At 40.7% G+C, this 21,985-nt stretch overlaps 2 protein-coding genes across 2 annotated transcripts in view; both read left to right on the plus strand.

Annotated features, from left to right (window-relative positions):
• The first annotated feature begins 741 nt into the window (after positions 1 to 741).
• LOC118940188 (zinc finger protein 436-like) lies at positions 742 to 13,375 on the plus strand. Its single transcript, XM_036948605.1, has 2 exons — positions 742 to 1,671; positions 11,495 to 13,375. Exons 1-2 carry the CDS (start codon positions 966 to 968, stop codon positions 12,391 to 12,393), a joined length of 1,605 nt encoding a protein of 534 aa, XP_036804500.1. The 5' UTR covers positions 742 to 965; the 3' UTR covers positions 12,394 to 13,375.
• Positions 13,376 to 16,266: 2,891 nt separating this feature from the next.
• LOC118940058 (zinc finger protein 660-like) overlaps positions 16,267 to 21,985 on the plus strand; it is a 29,531-nt gene continuing 23,812 nt past the window's right edge. Inside the window, exon 1 of the mRNA XM_036948281.1 lies at positions 16,267 to 16,698. Within this exon, the coding sequence (XP_036804176.1) occupies positions 16,398 to 16,698 (301 nt within the window). The 5' untranslated portion in view covers positions 16,267 to 16,397. The remainder of the gene's footprint in view (positions 16,699 to 21,985) is intronic.

Genomic DNA, 21,985 nt, shown 5'->3' on the forward strand with positions numbered 1-21,985 from the left:
CTCCTAAAAGAAGATGCATTTTCCAGTTAGATACCAACTTGAAAGAGGGATCTTTAGCATAAAACCCACAAGGAAAACAGAGATTTGGCAAATAACATATAAAGAGAGGCTGACTTGACACCAAACCAACAACAGTAGTTACTAAAACATAAATTGCTAATGTGTGATTTAAAACGTGGATTTTATGATGTAATGTCAATTTTATACCTTTCTATCCCAGGACCACTCAATTTTCAAATTCTCCATAAATCTGCTGTGGATTACCCAGAATCCCACACCTTTATCACACGAGCGGGGCAGCGGTCTAAGGCACTGTTCTTAACTGAATTGCCTAGCTAAATAGAGGATACAAATATTTTTTAAATGTAACTTCGTTACACTGGCAAACAAACTCAGTAGCACAGAGAATATCATCCATATGACGTTGAGAAATACTGCATTGTGTGTAATTTGGAAGAGTCACAAAATAAGTTAATAAATATGTAATAACGCAAAAACATAACTGTTTGTTCTTATAGGTACCATATCGTGACGACAACTAGCTTACTAAGTCTTTAACCACACTGTATTGTTACACTGGTGAGTAAAAACTCCTGCTTCCTACACTTTAACTTGTTGTCTGAAGATAAAATATACATTTTACTCAACTGCGTTACCCACTCCAGTCAGCAGATGGCGGTCTGGGAATTTAAGGTTATGCTGTTGGTGTGACGTATAATCTAGTGGACGGAAGGTTTCTTTCAACAGCAGCAACAGTTTGTCAGAAACCTCGGTAGCTTGCTAGACCAAATAGCCGAACCAATAAAGCTCTTTAGACGCTTTAGTGTTTATTAGCCACTGTCTTTTAAAACCACTTCTGTCGTCTAGTTAGTTATCCGATTTAATTTCATATTTAGAGTGTTGTTATTAGTCAGCTAGCGGGCTGGTTAAGTTAGCATTAGCCTAGCTAGCTAACATCTCCGACCATGCGGTCACTAAGCTACTCTCCTTCTAATGAAGAGAAGGATATCACAGTAAAACAAGAAGTAGAGAGTGGGGCCGTTACTGTGAAAGAAGAAGAGGACGCGTTCAGAGTGAAAGACGAGGAAGATATCACAGTAAAACAAGAAGTAGAGAGTGAGGCTGTTACTTTGAAAGAAGAGGAAGACACTCCTGCTGCTAAGGAAGAGGTGGATATCACAGTAAAACAAGAAGTAGAGGGTGGGGCCGTTACTTTGAAAGAAGAAGAGAAAGACACGTTCAGAGTGAACGAGGAGGAGGATGTTACTGTAAAAGAGGAGGAGGATGTTGTTACTTTAAAATTGGAGGAGGATGTTACTGTAAAAGAAGAGGAGGATGTTACTGTAAAAGAAGTGGGGGATGTTACTGTAAAAGAAGAGGAGGATGTTACTGTAAAAGAAGTGGGGGATGTTACTGTAAAAGAAGAGGAGGATGTTACTGTAAAAGAAGAGGAGGATGTTACTATAAAAGAAGAGGAGGATGTTACTATAAAAGAAGAGGGGGGTGTTACTGTAAAAGGAGAGGATGATTCCGTTTTTGGAGTGAAAGAGGAGTGGGAAATGACTGTTACATCAAAAGAAGAGGAGGAACCTGGATATCTGGGCCCGGTTTCCCAAACGCATCTTAAGGCATCCAATGGTTCTAACGATGAACCGGCCCTGATTAACACTAGTAAGTACTGTCTTAACAACAGAGGCACAAATTCTGCAGTTGTTGAACTGATGTTTGGTGTTAAAGCAGAAATCTGCAATTGCTACATCCATTTTGTTACTTTTAAATTATTTATTTATAGCTATTGATTATTGAGGAATATAACACATGCCGCTTAGTTCAACTGTTGTACCCCATCAGAACCCCAAATAAGCTTTTTTTATTCCAATGTTTAGAAACAATGTAAACCAACACTGTATCGCCTCAACATGGTTAAAACTATAATGTTGATATCATGGATGGTCAGTCCTTGCATCCATAGGTCTGTCTATGAATTTGAGAGTAGTTACATTTCTCCAGTCCCATCCATCATCTTATTACCAAAACAGTGGTGGAATGACAGCTTTGTTATTGTCACAACTGCAGATTAGTTGTGAGGGTTTTTTAAACATCAAGAAAATGGCTGCCCAGAGACATGTTTTGGTAAACAGTTGAGGGATGGGGTAAGGAGAAGTGTAACCACTCTCAAATGCATAGAGAAATCTATTGTAGCAACCGTACATCTTGGCGTAACAGTGATAAGGTGTTGGCTTGACAGTCACTGGACCCAGGTTTGAGTTCAGCTCAGGGCCTCCCCCTGAATTAAATACACTATGATTACAAAGACTATGAATACATCCATGAGGTCAAAATGATCGTTTTAAACAGATTGAGGCTATATAGTATATTCAATCAATCAAATTTATTTTATATAGCCCTTCGTACATCAGCTGATATCTCAAAGTGCTGTACAGAAACCCAGCCTAAAACCCCAAACAGCAAGCAATGCAGGTGAAGAAGCACGGTGGCTAGGAAAAACTCCCTAGAAAGGCCAAAACCTAGGAAGAAACCTAGAGAGGAACCAGGCTATGTGGGGTGGCCAGTCCTCTTCTGGCTGTGCCGGGTGGAGATTATAACAAAACATGGTCAAGATGTTCAAATGTTCATAAATGACCAGCATGGTCGAATAATAATAAGGCAGAATAGTTGAAACTGGAGCAGCAGCACAGTCAGGTGGACTGGGGACAGCAAGGAGTCATCATGTCAGGTATTCCTGGGGCATGGTCCTAGGGCTCAGGTCCTCCGAGAGAGAGAAAGAAAGAGAGAATTAGAGAGAGCATATGTGGGATGGCCAGTCCTCTTCTGGCTGTGCCGGGTGGAGATTATAACAGAACATGGCCAAGATGTTCAAATGTTCATAAATGATCAGCATGGTCGAATAATAATAAGGCAGAACAGTTGAAACTGGAGCAGCAGCACAGCCAGGTGGACTGGGGACAGCAAGGAGTCATCATGTCAGGTAGTCCTGGGGCATGGTCCTAGGGCTCAGGTCCTCCGAGAGAGAGAAAGAGAGAAGGAGAGAATTAGAGAACGCACACTTAGATTCACACAGGACACCGAATAGGACAGGAGAAGTACTCCAGATATAACAAACTGACCCTAGCCCCCCGACACATAAACTACTGCAGCATAAATACTGGAGGCTGAGACAGGAGGGGTCAGGAGACACTGTGGCCCACTCCGAGGACACCCCCGGACAGGGCCAAACAGGAAGGATATAACCCCACCCACTTTGCCAAAGCACAGCCCCCACACCACTAGAGGGATATCTTCAACCACCAACTTACCATCCTGAGACAAGGCTGAGTATAGCCCACAAAGACCTCCGCCACGGCACAACTTAAGGGGGGGGGGGGGGGGGGCGCCAACCCAGACAGGATGACCACATCAGTGACTCAACCCACTCAGGTGACGCACCCCCTCCAGGGACGGCATGAGAGAGCCCCAGTAAAGCCAGTGACTCAGCCCCTGTAATAGGGTTAGAGGCAGAGAATCCCAGTGGAAAGAGGGGAACCGGCCAGGCAGAGACAGCAAGGGTGGTTCGTTGCTCCAGAGCCTTTCCGTTCACCCTCCCACTCCTGGGCCAGACTACACTCAATCATATGACCCACTGAAGAGATGAGTCTTCAGTAGAGACTTAAAGGTTGAGACCGAGTTTGCGTCTCTGACATGGGTAGGCAGACCGTTCCATAAAAATGGAGCTCTATAGGAGAAAGCCCTGCCTCCAGCTGTTTGCTTAAAAATTCTAGGGACAATTAGGAGGCCTGCGTCTTGTGACCGTAGCGTACGTGTAGGTATGTACGGCAGGACCAAATCAGAGAGATAGATAGGAGCAAGCCCATGTAATGCTTTGTAGGTTAGCAGTAAAACCTTGAAATCAGCCCTTGCTTTGACAGGAAGCCAGTGTAGAGAGGCTAGCACTGGAGTAATATGATCAAATTTTTTGGTTCTAGTCAGGATTCTAGCAGCCGTATTTAGCACTAACTGAAGTTTATTTAGTGCTTTATCCGGGTAGCCGGAAAGTAGAGCATTGCAGTAGTCTAACCTGGAAGTGACAAAAGCATGGATTAATTTTTCTGCATCATTTTTGGACAGAAAGTTCCTGATTTTTGCAATGTTTCGTAGATGGAAAAAAGCTGTCCTTGAAATGGTCTTGATATGTTCTTCAAAAGAGAGATCAGGGTCCAGAGTAACGCCGAGGTCCTTCACAGTTTTATTTGAGACGACTGTACAACCATTAAGATTAATTGTCAGATTCAACAGAAGATCTCTTTGTTTCTTGGGACCTAGAACAAGCATCTCTGTTTTGTCCGAGTTTAAAAGTAGAAAGTTTGCAGCCATCCACTTCCTTATGTCTGAAACACATTCTTCTAGCAAGGGCAATTTTGGGGCTTCACCATGTTTAATTGAAATGTACAGCTGTGTGTCATCTGCATAGCAGTGAAAGTTAACATTATGTTTTCGAATAACATCCCCAAGAGGTAAAATATATAGTGAAAACAAAAGTGGTCCTAAAACGGAACCTTGAGGAACACCGAAATTTACAGTTGATTTGTCAGAGGACAGACCATTCACAGAGACAAACTGATATCTTTCCGACAGATAAGATCTAAACCAGGCCAGAACTTGTCCGTGTAGACCAATTTGGGTTTCCAATCTCTCCAAAAGAATGTGGTGATCGATGGTATCAAAAGCAGCACTAAGGTCTAGGAGCACGAGGACAGATGCAGAGCCTCGGTCCGATGCCATTAAAATGTCATTTACCACCTTCACAAGTGCCGTCTCAGTGCTATGATGGGGTCTAAAACCAGACTGAAGCATTTCGTATACATTGTTTGTCTTCAGGAAGGCAGTGAGTTGTTGCGCAACAGCCTTTTCTAAAATTTTTGAGAGGAATGGAAGATTCGATATAGGCCGATAGTTTTTTATATTTTCTGGGTCAAGGTTTGGCTTTTTCAAGAGAGGCTTTATTACTGCCACTTTTAATGAGTTTGGTACACATCCGGTGGATAGAGAGCCGTTTATTATGTTCAACATAGTAGGGCCAAGCACAGGAAGCAGCTCTTTCAGTAGTTTAGTTGGAATAGGGTCCAGTATGCAGCTTGAAGGTTTAGAGGCCATGATTATTTTCATCATTGTGTCAAGAGATATAGTACTAAAACACTTGAGTGTCTCTCTTGATCCTAGGTCCTGGCAGAGTTGTGCAGACTCAGGACAACTGAGCTTTGAAGGAATACGCAGATTTAAGGAAGAGTCCGTAATTTGCTTTCTAATAATCATAATCTTTTCCTCAAAGAAGTTCATGAATTTATCACTGCTAAAGTGAAAGTCATCCTCTCTTGGGGAATGCTGCTTTTTAGTTAGCTTTGCGACAGTATCAAAAAGGAATTTCGGATTGTTCTTATTTTCCTCAATTAAGTTAGAAAAATAGGATGATCGAGCAGCAGTAAGGGCTCTTCGGTACTGCACAGTACTGTCTTTCCAAGCTAGTCGGAAGACTTCCAGTTTGGTGTGGCGCCATTTCCGTTCCAATTTTCTGGAAGCTTGCTTCAGAGCTCGGGTATTTTCTGTGTACCAGGGAGCTAGTTTCTTATGAGAAATGTTTTTAGTTTTTAGGGGTGCAACTGCATCTAGGGTATTGCGCAAGGTTAAGTTGAGTTCCTCAGTTAGGTGGTTAACTGATTTTTGTCCTCTGGCGTCCTTGGGTAGGCAGAAGGAGTCTGGAAGGACATCAAGGAATCTTTGTGTTGTCTGTGAATTTATAGCACGACTTTTGATGATCCTTGGTTGGGGTCTGAGCAGATTATTTGTTGCAATTGCAAACGTAATAAAATGGTGGTCCGATAGTCCAGGATTATGAGGAAAAACATTAAGATCCACAACATTTATTCCATGGGACAAAACTAGGTCCAGCGTATGACTGTGACAGTGAGTGGGTCCAGAGACATGTTGGACAAAACCCACTGAGTCGATGATGGCTCCGAAAGCCTTTTGGAGTGGGTCTGTGGACTTTTCCATGTGAATATTAAAGTCACCAAAGATTAGAATATTATCCGCTATGACTACAAGGTCCGATAGGAATTCAGGGAACTCAGTGAGGAACGCTGTATATGGCCCAGGAGGCCTGTAAACAGTAGCTATAAAAAGTGATTGAGTAGGCTGCATAGATTTCATGACTAGAAGCTCAAAAGACGAAAACGTCATTTTTTTTTTTGTAAATTGAAATTTGCTATCGTAAATGTTAGCAACACCTCCGCCTTTGCGGGATGCACGGGGGATATGGTCACTAGTGTAGCCAGGAGGTGAGGCCTCATTTAACACAGTAAATTCATCAGGCTTAAGCCATGTTTCAGTCAGGCCAATCACATCAAGATTATGATCAGTGATTAGTTCATTGACTATAATTGCCTTTGAAGTAAGGGATCTAACATTAAGTAGCCCTATTTTGAGATGTGAGGTATCATGATCTCTTTCAATAATGACAGGAATGGAGGTGGTCTTTATCCTAGTGAGATTTCTAAGGCGAACACCGCCATGTTTAGTTTTGCCCAACCTAGGTCGAGGCACAGACACGGTCTCAATGGTGATAGCTGAGCTGACTACACTGACTGTGCTAGTGGCAGACTCCACTATGCTGGCAGGCTGGCTAACAGCCTGCTGCCTGGCCTGCACCCTATTTCATTGTGGAGCTAGAGGAGTTAGAGCCCTGTCTATGTTGGTAGATAAAATGAGAGCACCCCTCCAGCTAGGATGGAGTCCGTCACTCCTCAGCAGGTCAGGCTTGGTCCTGTTTGTGGGCGAGTCCCAGAAAGAGGGCCAATTATCTACAAATTCTATCTTTTGGGAGGGGCAGAAAACAGTTTTCAACCAGCGATTGAGTTGTGAGACTCTGCTGTAGAGCTCATCACTCCCCCTAACTGGGAGGGGGCCAGAGACAATTACTCGATGCCGACACATCTTTCTAGCTGATTTACACGCAGAAGCTATGTTGCGCTTGGTGATCTCTGACTGTTTCATCCTAACATCGTTGGTGCCGACGTGGATAACAATATCTCTATACTCTCTACACTCGCCAGTTTTAGCTTTAGCCAGCACCATCTTCAGATTAGCCTTAACGTCGGTAGCCCTGCCCCCCGGTAAACAGTGTATGATCGCTGGATGATTCTCAAGTCTAATACTGCGGGTAATGGAGTCGCCAATGACTAGAGTTTTCAATTTGTCAGAGCTAATGGTGGGAAGCTTCGGCGTCTCAGACCCCGTAACGGGAGGAGTAGAGACCAGAGAAGACTCGGCCTCTGACTCCGACCCGCTGCTTAATGGGGAAAACCGGTTGAAAGTTTCTGTCGGCTGAATGAGCGACACCGGTTGAGCGTTCCTACAGCATTTCCTTCCAGAAACCGTGAGAAAGTTGTCCGGCTGCGGGGACTGTGCCAGGGGATTTATACTACTATCTGTACTTACTGGTGGCACAGACGCGGTCTCATCCTTTCCTACACTGAAATTACCCTTGCCTAGCGATTGCGTCTGAAGCTGGGCTTGTAGCACAGCTATCCTCGCCGTAAGGCGAGTACAGCGACTACAATTAGAAGGCATCATGTTAATGTTACTACTTAGCTTCGGCTGTTGGAGGTCCTGACGAATCGTGTCCAGATAAAGCGTCCGGAGTGAAAAAGTTGAGTAGGAAAAAACAAAAATATAAACGGTAATTAAAAAGTAAAAACCGTAAATTTGTCAGGTAGCAAAACAGGTTGGCAACAAAACGCACAGCAACTCAAAAACAAGTCTGCAAGTCGTGATTCTATTCTAGAATTGATCCATGATGTCATAATGATAGTTTAACCAGGTTTCTAGGATATATATGGTATATTATAGAATTGATCCATGATGTCATAATGATAGTTTAACCAGGTTTCTAGGATATATAGTATATTCTAGAATTGATCCGTGATGTCATAATGATAGTTTAACCAGGTTTCTAGGATATATAGTATATTCTAGAATTGATCCATGATGTCATAATGATAGTTTAACCAGGTTTCTAGGATATATAGTATATTCTAGAATTGATCCATGATGTCATAATGATAGTTTAACCAGGTTTCTAGGATATATAGTATATTCTAGAATTGATCCATGATGTCATAATGATAGTTTAACCAGGTTTCTGGGCTATATAGTATATTATAGAATTGATCCATGATGTCATAATGATAGTTTAACCAGGTTTCTAGGATATATAGTATATTCTAGAATTGATCCGTGATGTCATAATGATAGTTTAACCAGGTTTCTAGGATATATAGTATATTCTAGAATTGATCCGTGATGTCATAATGATAGTTTAACCAGGTTTCTAGGCTATATAGTATATTCTAGAATTGATCCATGATGTCATAATGATAGTTTAACCAGGTTTCTAGGATATATAGTATATTCTAGAATTGATCCATGATGTCATAATGATAGTTTAACCAGGTTTCTAGGATATATAGTATATTCTAGAATTGATCCATGATGTCATAATGATAGTTTAACCAGGTTTCTGGGCTATATAGTATATTATAGAATTGATCCATGATGTCATAATGATAGTTTAACCAGGTTTCTAGGATATATAGTATATTCTAGAATTGATCCGTGATGTCATAATGATAGTTTAACCAGGTTTCTAGGATATATAGTATATTCTAGAATTGATCCGTGATGTCATAATGATAGTTTAACCAGGTTTCTAGGATATATAGTATATTCTAGAATTGATCCGTGATGTCATAATGATAGTTTAACCAGGTTTCTAGGCTATATAGTATATTCTAGAATTGATCCATGATGTCATAATGATAGTTTAACCAGGTTTCTAGGATATATAGTATATTCTAGAATTGATCCGTGATGTCATAATGATAGTTTAACCAGGTTTCTAGGCTATATAGTATATTCTAGAATTGATCCGTGATGTCATAATGATAGGTTAACCAGGTTTCTGGGCTATATAGTATATTATAGAATTGATCCATGATGTCATAATGATAGTTTAACCAGGTTTCTAGGATATATAGTATATTATAGAATTGATCTGTGATGTCATAATGATAGTTTAACCAGGTTTCTAGGATATATAGTATATTATATAATTGATCCATGATGTCATAATGATAGTTTAACCAGGTTTCTAGAATATATAGTATATTCTAGAATTGATCCGTGATGTCATAATGATAGTTTAACCAGGTTTCTAGGCTATATAGTATATTCTAGAATTGATCCATGATGTCATAATGATAGTTTAAATTATATAGTTCAATTGATTTTGATTAGACTTTGTTGCTGTTTGAGGTGAAGAAAAAATGACTTTGAGAAGCTTCACAACTCATTAGTGGTGCAGCGTTAAGACAATCAGAAATACTATCAGACATCCCCAAATGAAACTTTGACTATAATTACTCTTTCCTGAAGGAGGGAAACGAGGTACAACACCTGTTTGAACCCGCCCCTTCCTGGGTCGGTGAAGAGCGGTATTAAATTTAAGGAATAAATCCAAGCCTCACTCATCACCTGTAGAAGGCGGGGCTTCCAGCGAGGCGTGGATTTAATAGTATGTTGTACCTAGTTTCCCTCCTTCAGGGAACAGTAGTTATAGTCATAACGTTATGCTTGTAATATGATGAACTTCAACTTCAATACGGATCTTGGGAATCATTTTCTGAATAACAAACATCACGACATGCAACAACAACCAAAGTGCTTCTTCATTCATTACTCTGGTAAAGACAGTCATGCCGTGCTCCACGTTGGATCCAACATCCCTAACAAATTGATTTTTATAATGTGTTATTGTCTGCTTGATTTACAGTAGGGGCTTGTTAGTCTGTTTGCACACAGAGACACTGAGTTCATAATGTGTAGAGAACTGTCCCTTGATGGATAGGCTATTGTACAAAACACAGAGATATTTTCCTTTATTCAGGACATTTAGAATGACAACACATTACAGAGTAGCCTAGTGGGATTATTCACAAAATTATCTGGTGATCAGGTTATGAAATGTCATGACAAAGACATTTTAGTTTCCATGTTTCACCTGAAATATTAAATGATTTATAGTCCTCGGTCTGTTGTAAGGGTCCTACAGTAGGTCTGTGTTGTAAGTTATGGGTTCTACAGTAGGTCTGTGTTGTAAGTCATGGGTCCTACTGTAGGTCTGTGTTGTTGTTAGGTGAAGTTATTGGTCCTACAGTAGGTCTATGCTTCTGTTAGGTGATGTTATAGGCAAATTTGGCAAACACTTAGTGTTCAAACCCTCGTTGTCAGGCTGATGGAAAATCTAGCAAAAAGCATTTTACTGGTTGAAGTGTTTTTTAAATACAATGCGGTTGATTTGTGATGACGACACAAACATGATTTTAAGCAGGACATTCAAACGAGCCTTACAATTCCAAAGTAGTGTGAAATGCTCTCATAAGCAACCTGGAAATGGAGGTTACTTCCCTTCCCTACTTTTCCCCCATTCATATTCAGAATACATTGTGAAAAACTAAAATCTTTGCTCACCATTTTTGCTCCAGGCAGATATAGTACATCCATAACTATCGGTTTCCTCATTAGGGGGACGAGTTTCTACCACCAAATTGCATGTGCATCGCCCTCGTGTCGCAATTTTAGCAAACACAGAAAGGTGCCTATGTTGGAGACCAAAAGTTGTCTGGCACACTTCTTAGAGTTTCAACAACTTTAATAACTTATTTCTAGCCTACAATCATCGATGTTACTACTAATGTGAAAACAAGACAAAATAGGACTATTCTTGCTCATTTTAAGACAATTGTCAAATAATCCCATTCTCCCATTCTGCTGCTTCCGTGTTACTGTTGGCTGATTCTACTTAATGATACCAGCTGGTTGTTTCTACCACTTGAGGCGGCGTAGGTGGCATGTCAAGCATCAGCTGGGAGAAGTCTATGATAGGTATCTCCTCTGCTTCCCCCTGTTGTCCAGTTTCTGCAGGTGTGGTCCATGGTTCCATGAGGTCCCGTGAATGCCCTGTGTTGCTGTCCCCATTGCTTGATGGAGTGGGCAGATTCTTTTCATTCATCTTGTCACACCAGATATACGACATCCATAACTAGTGGTTTCCTCATTAGCATGGAGGAGTTTATGCAATCAAATTGCCCTCGTGCCGCACAAACACAAAGGGGCCTGTATTGTAGACCAAAAGTCTTCTACCACACTGCTTAGAGTTTCAACAACATGAATAACTTATTTCTAATCTACAATCTTAGATGTTACTACTAATGTGAAAACAAGACAAAATATGACTTCCTGCTCATTTTAAGACAATTTTAACATTCATTACAGACAACAATTGTTGTACAACATCATGGCTACACTGTTGGCATCACCTTTTACAGTGGATTACCGCTGTTGTGGGCCTTTAATCATCTGTCTGACTTTGTTGTTCACACAGGAGAGAGACGGGACTACCGTGGATCCTCTGGGGAGCCTCAACAACCTCATGATGCTGACAAGGCAGAGAAGAGTCTCTCCAGATCAGAACCCCCCAATAAACACCTGCAGAGATCCACAGGGAAGATAACTCACTGCTGCTCTGACTGTGGGAAGAGATTCACCTCATCCGGCATTACAATTCATCAGCGAACACACAGAGGGGAGAAATCTTATAGCTGTGATCAATGTGGGAAGAGTTTTACTACATCTGGCTCTCTGACTTTACACCAGAGAACACACACAGGAGAGAAACCTTATAGCTGTACTCAATGTGGGAAGAGTTTTACTCAGCTCGGCAGCCTAATAACACACCAGAGAATACACACAGGAGAGAAACCTTATAGCTGTACTCAATGTCGGAAGAGTTTTACTAATCCATCCGGCCTAATATCACACCAGAGAACACACACAGGAGAGAAACCTTATAGCTGTACTCAATGTGGGAAGAGGTTTACTCAACAATGCAACCTGATATCACACCAGAGAACACACACAGGAGAGAAATCCTATAGCTGTGATGAATGTGGGAAGAGTTTTGCCCAATCTGGAGCGCTGACAGTGCACCAGAGAATACACACAGGAGAGAAACCTTTTAGCTGTGGTCAATGTGGGAAGAGTTTTGGTCAATCTGGAGATCTGAGAGTGCACCAGAGAACACACACAGGAGAGAGACCTTATAGCTGTGATCAATGTGGGAAGAGTTTTGCCCAATCTGGAGCGCTGACAGTGCACCAGAGAATACACACAGGGGAGAGACCTTATAGCTGTAGTCAATGTGGGAACAGTTTTGCTGCATCAAGAACTCTGACTCAACACCAGAGAATACACACAAGAGAGAAATCTTTTGTCTGTGAATAATGTGGGAAGAGTTGTGGTCAATCTGGCCATCTGGTATCACACCAGAGAGCACACACAGGAGATAAACCTTATAGCTGTGATCAGTGTGCCAAGAGATACTTTAATAAAAGATCTCTGATCAAACATCAGAAAATACATACATTAATTAGTTATTTCATGATATCAATGAAAAGATGTCACAATGTAGAATGTTTTAACATTGTAGTAGGAGTATTTTAATGACGTCACAATGTAGAACCCTAAACGTTTGTCCCCTGTTCTATTGATTTCAACATGATATGGATATTAGACTCAGGGGGAAAATCCAGGCTCTGAAATGGAAGAGTATTATTTAACAAACAGTGATTAACAAAAAATGTGTTTTGTTCCACTTACCACGTTCGTGATCCACTTGAATCAAAATGCAACACTTTAAAATGTATCAAGCTGTTTTCTGCAAGTTGTCCTCTAACCAGGGATGTACACATTACTCCCAAATTCAGTGTGGTTTTTGAGCTGTTAGCTTTAACATGACGTGCAACCTCATCTCTCTTCTCGCACAAATGATTTTAGCATGATATTGATGAGTTATAACAAATAAGTGTTGTGTTCCTTTGTTTAGTGACTCCTAAATTTAAATGCATCCCTCCAAAATGTAGCTGACTGTCTTCTGCAGGTTGTCCTCTAACCAGTGAGGTAAAAGATATCTCCCATTTCCATGTGTTTTTTTAGTTGTGTTAGTTTCAACATCACGTACAACCTAATTTCCCCTCTAATCGATATCAGTGATTTATTGCGTCTTGTCAAAACAACAGCGTTTTTGGTGCTTGTGCAGTTTATAAGGAGCTTGTTTTAAAAATACAAGAAATATGATTATTGTGGCAGATGTTTGTCTATATAGCACATTTTATGTTTAGGTTTTCAATTTATCCCTAACTGTTTCTGCATATTGGTTATTGATTTGGAGACATTAAAACTGTGTTTTGACATTGGGGATATCACACCTAGCAAAATGTAATTGAAAAGACGTTGAAAATAAGACTATGCAACTAAATATTTCATATTTACATTTCATGTAACATTTAGTAATCATAATTATTTATGCAACCAACTGACCATTTTTGGGTACAATTATATTGACGTTGTTGCCCTGCTTTTAAAATATCAGGGTTAATTTTCCAGCCTGCTGAAGGTGTGGTGGAGTGGTAAACACCACCCCCTGCTCTACCAGGGGCTTGAGGTGGTCTCCCACAGCTCTGCTTGTGTCATGTTCTGTGACCTTGCCATTCCATTTCTTGACTGCCCCTGTAACACAGAAATAAATACATTTAGTCATATTGTATAAAACATTAAAAGTAATCATTATGGAGCGTCTATGGCCTCAGTTACACCTGGCACCTAAATGTGACTTCTGTCATCCGATCACTCCAAGCTGCATTAGGTTCAGATCTACCAGGATTGGCCTTTGACAGTCTGGATGCAGTCAGGCCACTGAATATAAATAAGTAACGTAAAGAGGTGGGGTGAATGAGTGGGGAAAAGTACATTCTACACAAATGACCATAATAGCAAAGAACAAATGTGTGTGTCTGAGACCTCCTGTCTCAGCCTCCAGTATTTATGCTGCAGTAGTTTATGTGTCGGGGGGCTAGGGTCAGTTTGTTATATCTGGAGTACTTCTCCTGTCCTATTCGGTGTCCTGTGTGAATTTAAGTGTGCTCTCTCTAATTCTCTCTTTCTCTCTCTCGGAGGACCTGAGCCCTAGGACCATGCCTCAGGACTACCTGACATGATGACTCCTTGCTGTCCCCAGTCCACCTGGCCGTGCTGCTGCTCCAGTTTCAACTGTTCTGCCTTATTATTATTGGACCATGCTGGTCATTTATGAACATTTGAACATCTTGGCCATGTTCTGTTATAATCTCCACCCGGCACAGCCAGAAGAGGACTGGCCACCCCACATAGCCTGGTTCCTCTCTAGGTTTCTTCCTAGGTTTTGGCCTTTCTAGGGAGTTTTTCCTAGCCACCGTGCATCTACACCTGCATTGCTTGCTGTTTGGGGTTTTAGGCTGGGTTTCTGTACAGCACTTTGAGATATCAGCTGATGTACGAAGGGCTATATAAATACATTTGATTTGATTTTGATTTGAAATTAACTTTCATACAGCCAAAAGGGGTGGGAAATTACACCAATATCAGTCGTCAATTTGCACTAATGTAAATAAACATGGAACATATTCCCTTTTGCTGATGTGATGAACCACTAAGGGGACATAAATATTTACCATCTAAACCATGTGTCCTCTCACCTCTCTGGCTGTAGAAGTGTTCTTCCTAACCAGTCCCTCAACAGCTCTCTGACTGAGCTCCACCCTCACTGGGTCTTCAGAGGAGAGGAAGGCTGAGGAGGGTTGGAAGGATGAATGGATCAGTCACTCAATAAAGTGTAGAGCTGCTGTCTGACAAAATCACAATTTTAGTAGTTCATTAAAATAAATAAGGCTTTATGACTGCTGAACACCAACTATCAATCACTTAGATTGTGTAATTTCAGGTAGCGATACATCCATGGGACGTCCCTAGCCCATTGAAGTTTACATCTAAAATGGTTAAGTTAGGGATTAAGGTTAGGGTTTAGGGTAGGGATGTCCCAAGAATCCCAAATAGCATTGACCATTGTGCATTTGTAACCGATGTGAAATGGCTAGCTAGTTAGCCTGGTGTGCGCTAATAGCGATGATAACGATGTTTCGTGGGAGGCAGTTGTTTATGTGTGCAGAGTCCCTGGTTCGAGCCCAGGTAGGGGCGAGGAGAGGGACGGAAGCTATACTGTTACACATTCTTCAGTCTCTTTTACGTAGCCGGTGTAAAAGAAACACAGACAAGACAAGTAGGCGCTTAGGTCATTATGGTCATTGTAGTTTAAAAAAATAGCATCTAATTATGTGTTACTGTATGTTAGAGAAGAATGTGTTCTTTCTATTCCAGGGGACAGCAGAGTAACTTCATCGATTCCACTCCTTCATCAATACAAGCAGTGAACATCTGAAATTCACCCTCACCTTTAATGCGCATGAAACAAGTTACCAGATGGTTGGACTATACTTTTCTCATCAATCATCTTAAATACCATACTTAAAAACTGGAAATCAACCAATCCTTACCTATGATGTTAACTACAACAGAAATAACTTAAAATGTATAACTTTAAATTAAACCAATCGTTTGCACTCATGACTTGAGTGATTAAAGTAAACCAACGTTTTGGAAAGACATAATGCCATCTAACCAATCAAAGAATGTTAGCTATATGCAGTTATCTTAGACAGCCAGCTAACGTTAGCTATTTAGCCAACTAGCTATTAGCCTAAACAGCATAACCAACCAGCGCGGTTACGGTCAGCAGAGACCAACTACCGGAGACCAATTATAACCCATCTAACAGTAAGCCAAGGTGTAAAAAGTTACAAAACTCCCGAGGTCGAATTCACAGAAAACATGCTGAAAAGTAGTGATGGGGAAACAAAGCTTTCTGAAGTATTGGCTCTTTCCAGATAATAATTTAAAAATAAATACATAGGTTCATTACTCAAGGCTTTGAGCGACACAGAATTTAGAATGGCCACATTTTGAAAAATGACATCCCACACGGTAGCAGCGTAGCCTTCATGTCTTCTACGAAACCACGGGCCCTGATCGAGAGCATCAAGTCCATGCTGCATTGTGGGTAAACGGTGACTGGCTGACTGATTTATAAATAATAATGAGTAGTTATTTATGGCGCAAGGTGATTTATAAATTAAGTGATTTGTAAATTAGTCAGTCAGCAGCCACCTGCACTGGCGGCTGCAATGTCGAACGAGCCCAAATTCATCAATACCAAACCACTCAGGTGTTCAACGAAATGATTCTTTAGACGTCATTGATCACGTGCTGCTGATAAAGGGACTCTGCTTTGAATTATACCGCTTAGCGACTTCAGTACATGCCTCATAGCTCCAGTCTCAAACTTAACCCCGTTCCTGATGATGAAGAAGAGGTGGTCTGCCTGCTGGATGGAGAAAGACGCTCTCGTGGAAGAGGAGGCTGTTACAATACAAAAACAAGTAGAGGTTGAGGCTGTTATTGTGAAAGAAGAAGAGAAAGAGGTCTCAGTTAAAGAAGAGGAAGACTCGTTCAGAGTCAAAGTGAAAGAAGTGGAGGGGGAAGTGACTGTCACATCGAAAAATGAAGAAGAGGAGGAAACTGGATATCTGGGCCCGGTTTCCCAAGCGCATCTTAAGGCGTCGGATGGTTCTAACGATGAACGGGCCCTGATTAACACGAGTAAGTACTGTCTTAAAAACAGAAGCACAAGCTCTGCGGTTGTTGAACTGATGTGTGGTGTTAAAGGAGAAATTTGCAATTGCTACATCCATATTTTGACTTTTAAATTATTTATTTATAGCCATTGATTCTTGAAGAATATAACCCATGCCTTATGAGCTTAGTTCAACTGTTTACCACATCAGAACAACCCCAAATAAGCTTTTTTTGCTCCAATGTTTAGAAACAATGTAAACCAACACTGTATAGCCTCAACATGGTTAAAACTATAATGTTGATATCATGGATGGTCAGTCCTTGCATCCATAGGTCTGTCTATGAATTTGAGAATAGTTCAATTTCTCCAGCCCCATCCTTCATCTTATTACCAAAATAGTGGTGTAATTACAGCTTTGTTATTGGTTGACCTGCAGATTGGTTGATTGAATGTTGTGTGTCTTTTTTAAAGGGGCCATCTAGTTTTTCAACAAACAAAATGGCTGCCTAGGGACCTGAGCTGTGTTAGAATACTCATACTAACCGTACTATTTGTGATGTTAATTGAGTATATAGTTTGCTTATTATAGTATGATGTAGTTAGTATGCCAAATGTTCCCGGATGTCGTACTAAATTCACCAAAATATGAAATATACACGCAGTACTTTACGGCCCATAATCCAATTCTTCAGGAAATGGGCGTGACTTCACATCGATTTCAGATTTGAAGAAAATGGAGGAAAATATTCAGCCAAAGTCCAACGAGAGCGGATACAAATGAACTGCTTTAAAAACCTGTTGGTACTAGGGGGCAGTATTTTCATTTTTGGAAAAATAACGTTCCCAAATTAAACAGGATATTTTGTCAGGACAAGATGCTAGAATATGCATATAATTGACAGCTTAGGATAGAAAACACTCTAAAGTTTCCAAAACTGTAAAAAATATTGTCTAACAGAACTGATGTTACAGGCGAAAGCCTGAGAAAAATCCAATCCGGAAGTGACTCATCTTTTGAAAGCCCTGCGTTCCGATGTGTCCCTATTGAGCTGTGAATGCCCTATCAACCAGATTACGCTTTCTACGTATTCCCCAAGGTGTCTACAGCATTGTGACATAGTTTTACGCATTTATATTGAAAAATACCCGTAGGCGGCTTCATTGCGCAAGTTGTCACCTGACGCTCCCTGAGAAATTCTTGCATAAAATACAGAGGTAGCCATTATTCCAATCGCTTCTACTGAGAAACCAATTGTCCCGGTTGATATATTATCGAATAGATATTTGAAAAACACTGAGGATTGATTATAAACAATGTTTGCCATGTTTCTGTCGATATTATGGAGCTAATTTGGAATATTTTTCAGCGTTGTCATGACCGCAATTTCCGGTCGATTTCTCAGCCAAACGCGAAGAACAAAAGGAGCTATTTCGCCTACAAAAATAATCCTTTGGGGAAAAAATGAACTTTGGCTATCTACCTGGGAGTCTCGTGAGTGAAAACATCCGAAGTTCATCAAAGGTAAACGATTTAATTTGATTGCTTTTCTGATTATCGTGACAAGGTTGCCTGCTGCTAGCAAGGCATAATGCTATGCTAGGCTATCGATAAACTTACACAAATGCTTGTCTAGCTTTGGCTGTAAAGCATATTTTGAAAATCTGAGATGACAGGGTGATAAACAAAAGGCTAAGCTGTGTTCCAATCTAGGAATAGGAATATTTTCTAGGAAGATTTATGTCCGTTGCGTTATGCTAATTAGTGTCAGATGATAACGGTCCCGTTCACGGGCTGGGGTGTCACTAGAGGTTAAATAATTATGACAAATGTTGAGCAATGTAATAAAGTAATGACTTTTCAAATAAGTTACGTTACACGTTATGTTAGCTACACTATCCTTACAAAGGCATAGCATATCTTTACAGCAGTATGTATCGGTATGTTAACTAGCTACCTAACGTCAGTTGGCTACTTATACATCAAACTTGCCAGTATAGTAACTATATTCTAACTAACTACCCAATGTTTGTTGACTTGATTAGAGCGCAGAATAACTGATGGATTTAATAAAGCTCAATACCTGTTGAATATGGACGGTGTCAGTAAACATCTGCAAAAAATGCTCAAATGAAATTGTTGCCAGCAGCACAGTTAGTCACCAACACTCTGGATAACATGAAAACTGCCTAACCAGCTCTGCTAGGGCAAGTAAAATGGTAAGAGTGAGGTTTTCTCTGATTTGTGTCTAGCAAGCTATCCAACGTTAGCCAGTTAGCTTGGGTGCTTTACTGTCATTGCGAGGTCAGAACGCTTGGGATCAACCCTACTCCTCAGCCATATAGTATTAGTTTACAAACAGTGGTGTTATACGAGCTTATGTTTTGGTTTCTGGTGGGGTAATACGGCTGAAACATTTGAGGCATTTATAAGTTATATTCTTCAAGAATCAATGGTTATATAGTAAATGGGTATTTCTATAACTGCCAGTGTAGATTTCCTGTGGGGGTCAAATTGTTAGAGCTGTTGATAAGTCATTGTATAATACTCCAGCAATTATTTTCATGCCATTACATTAAAGGCGAAAGATTGTCTTTTCTTAGCAAGGTGTTGCTCAAATAATGTTAGGTGCTAATCTCTAGTTAGCGGGCTAGCTAGCTTGCTAAATGTATTAAGAGTCAGAGCAAACGTAGCTAGCTAATACTGCCTGGTACCAGTGCTGGTGTAGGCCTAGATAAGCATCAAATCAAATCAAATTTATTTATATAGCCCTTCGTACATCAGCTGATATCTCAAAGTGCTGTACAGAAACCCAGCCTAAAACCCCAAACAGCAAGCAATGCAGGTGTAGAAGCACGGTGGCTAGGAAAAACTCCCTAGAAAGGCCAAAACCTAGGAAGAAACCTAGAGAGGAACCAGGCTATGTGGGGTGGCCAGTCCTCTTCTGGCTGTGCCGGGTGGAGATTATAACAAAACATGGTCAAGATGTTCAATTGTTCATAAATGACCAGCATGGTCGAATAATAATAAGGCAGAATAGTTGAAACTGGTGCAGCAGCACAGTCAGGTGGACTGGGGACAGCAAGGAGTCATCATGTCAGTTATTCCTGGGGCCTGGTCCTAGGGCTCAGGTCCTCCGAGAGAGAGAAAGAAAGAGAGAATTAGAGAGAGAATATGTGGGATGGCCAGTCCTCTTCTGGCTGTGCCGGGTGGAGATTATAACAGAACATGGCCAAGATGTTCAAATGTTCATAAATGACCAGCATGGTCGAATAATAATAAGGCAGAATAGTTGAAACTGGAGCATCAGCACAGCCAGGTGGACTGGGGACTGCAAGGAGTCATCGTGTCAGGTAGTCCTGGGGCATGGTCCTAGGGCTCAGGTCCTCCGAGAGAAAGAGAGAAGGAGAGAATTAGAGAACGCACACTTAGATTCACACAGGACACCAAATAGGACAGGAGAAGTACTCCAGATATAACAAACTGACCCCAGCCCCCCGACACATAAACTACTGCAGCATAAATACTGGAGCATGTATGTGCAGCGGTATCTTATCAGAAAGGAGTAGGCGAAGTATGAAGATGTTGGTTAGCTAGCAGGCTACATGAAGTAAGAAAACAAAATGTAATGTAACATCTAATTACGCTCAACTGGAAACACTGACCGACACTTTGGTTCCTACCATGTCTTCTGAGGTTTATTGTCAGACTACACTCATCAGGTGTATTGCTGCCACCTACTGTACGGGGTTGTAAAAATAACCAAAACGCAAAAGAAATGGGATTAACAAATCATGCTAATTACGTAAAATAAAAAATAAACACTTCCCAAATTCACTCCAATACCCTGAATTTCAAACATAAATGGTGCTATTCAGATCCCTACACAGGTTCAGGAACCTGGGAGGGGGGAACTTCTTCATTCAGTACTCCCTGTAACATTTTGTCTGAAGTCCTGGGGATCCAGAAATCTGTTTGCCGCCTTCACAATGATGTCTAGCTTCTTAGATGTCTTATTAGTTTATTATTAATGCAATTTATCACTGCAGCAGTGAGGGCAATGGAAACGCAATTTTAGAAACTGCTAGAACACTGTGGTGGTCTGCTTGAAACCTGTTGGTATTACAGAGTTGGACACGGCCATGTTATTATCCCACACAGTCTATAAGCAATTTCTAATAAGCAATTTCATAAATGCGTGCAGCGTCTGGTTGCTCCTCATGACACACCACAGAGCAGCAAATATTCTTTACATCATCAACATAGGAATCCCCCGTTTTTATTAAATAATTGAGAAACACAAATTACTTGAGGGAACCAGAGATCAAGATAGGATAACCATTAGGAAAAACTCTTCCTCTTCCCGCTGCTGCTGGCCTTCATAAATTCTGACGTTATGCTCCTGAAGTTTCCAGTAATAGACTAAAACAGCAGTCGCCAACGTTTTCCATTTGGAGTGAACATTTATCTAACCATTTCTACTGATCTGGTGCCAGTTATGATTTTCATATTCACATTTTACTGGAACAGTTACATTTTTAATGCATCTCAAAATCATTGTCTGTGATTAATATACATTCTATATAAATGAAAATTATGTCTAAATAATGTTTACTGCCATTGACAACTATGTAAAAATAGCCTACATAAAGCCAACAAATAAAAACATCTAGAAAATATCCAGATAAAAATAAATCACATTGGCTGCGCATGGGCTGTCTACATAGAACTTTAAACAGTGTATCAATTATCACCTAGGTCTGTCCGAAACGTGATGGCAACATTGTATGAAATAGTTTGGGACAGACACAGCTGTAAGCTATTTGTGAAAGGGATAAGAAGTAATCAGGTATTGTATGACATTTCCACTGGATCAGAGCAGAGCATAACATTTTTCCATGCATAAACTCCTCCATGCTAATGCAGAAACCGCTCGTTATACCATAGACCTACCGTAGGACCCATAACTTCACCTAACAACAACATAGACCTACAGAAAGGTGCCTATATTGGAGACCAAAAGTTGTCTGGCACACTGTTTAGGATTTCAACAACTTTAAAAACGTATTTCTTGCATACAATCATCGATGTTACTACTAATGGCAAAACAAGACAAAATATAACTATTGCTGTTCACTTGACTGTCCAGACAAATGTCAAATAATTCACATTCATTACAGACATCATTGTTTGTACGACATAATGGCTACGCTGTTGGCATCTCCTTTTTACAGTGTATTTTTGCTGTTGTGGGCCTTAAACCAACTGTCCGACTTTTTGTTCACACAGGAGAGAGACTTAACTATAGTGGA

The sequence above is a fragment of the Oncorhynchus mykiss genome, chromosome 17 (assembly GCF_013265735.2).
Source record: "Oncorhynchus mykiss isolate Arlee chromosome 17, USDA_OmykA_1.1, whole genome shotgun sequence".
Taxonomy (NCBI): Eukaryota; Metazoa; Chordata; class Actinopteri; order Salmoniformes; family Salmonidae; genus Oncorhynchus; species Oncorhynchus mykiss.

Bases quoted from the DNA above. Each gene is read 5' to 3' on its own strand.
- LOC118940188 (XM_036948605.1), top strand. From the start codon at position 966: ATGCGGTCACTAAGCTACTCTCCTTCTAATGAAGAGAAGGATATCACA. The intron at 1,672-11,494 runs GTAAGTACTGTC...TTGTTCACACAG, and splicing joins ACCGGCCCTGATTAACACTA to GAGAGAGACGGGACTACCGT.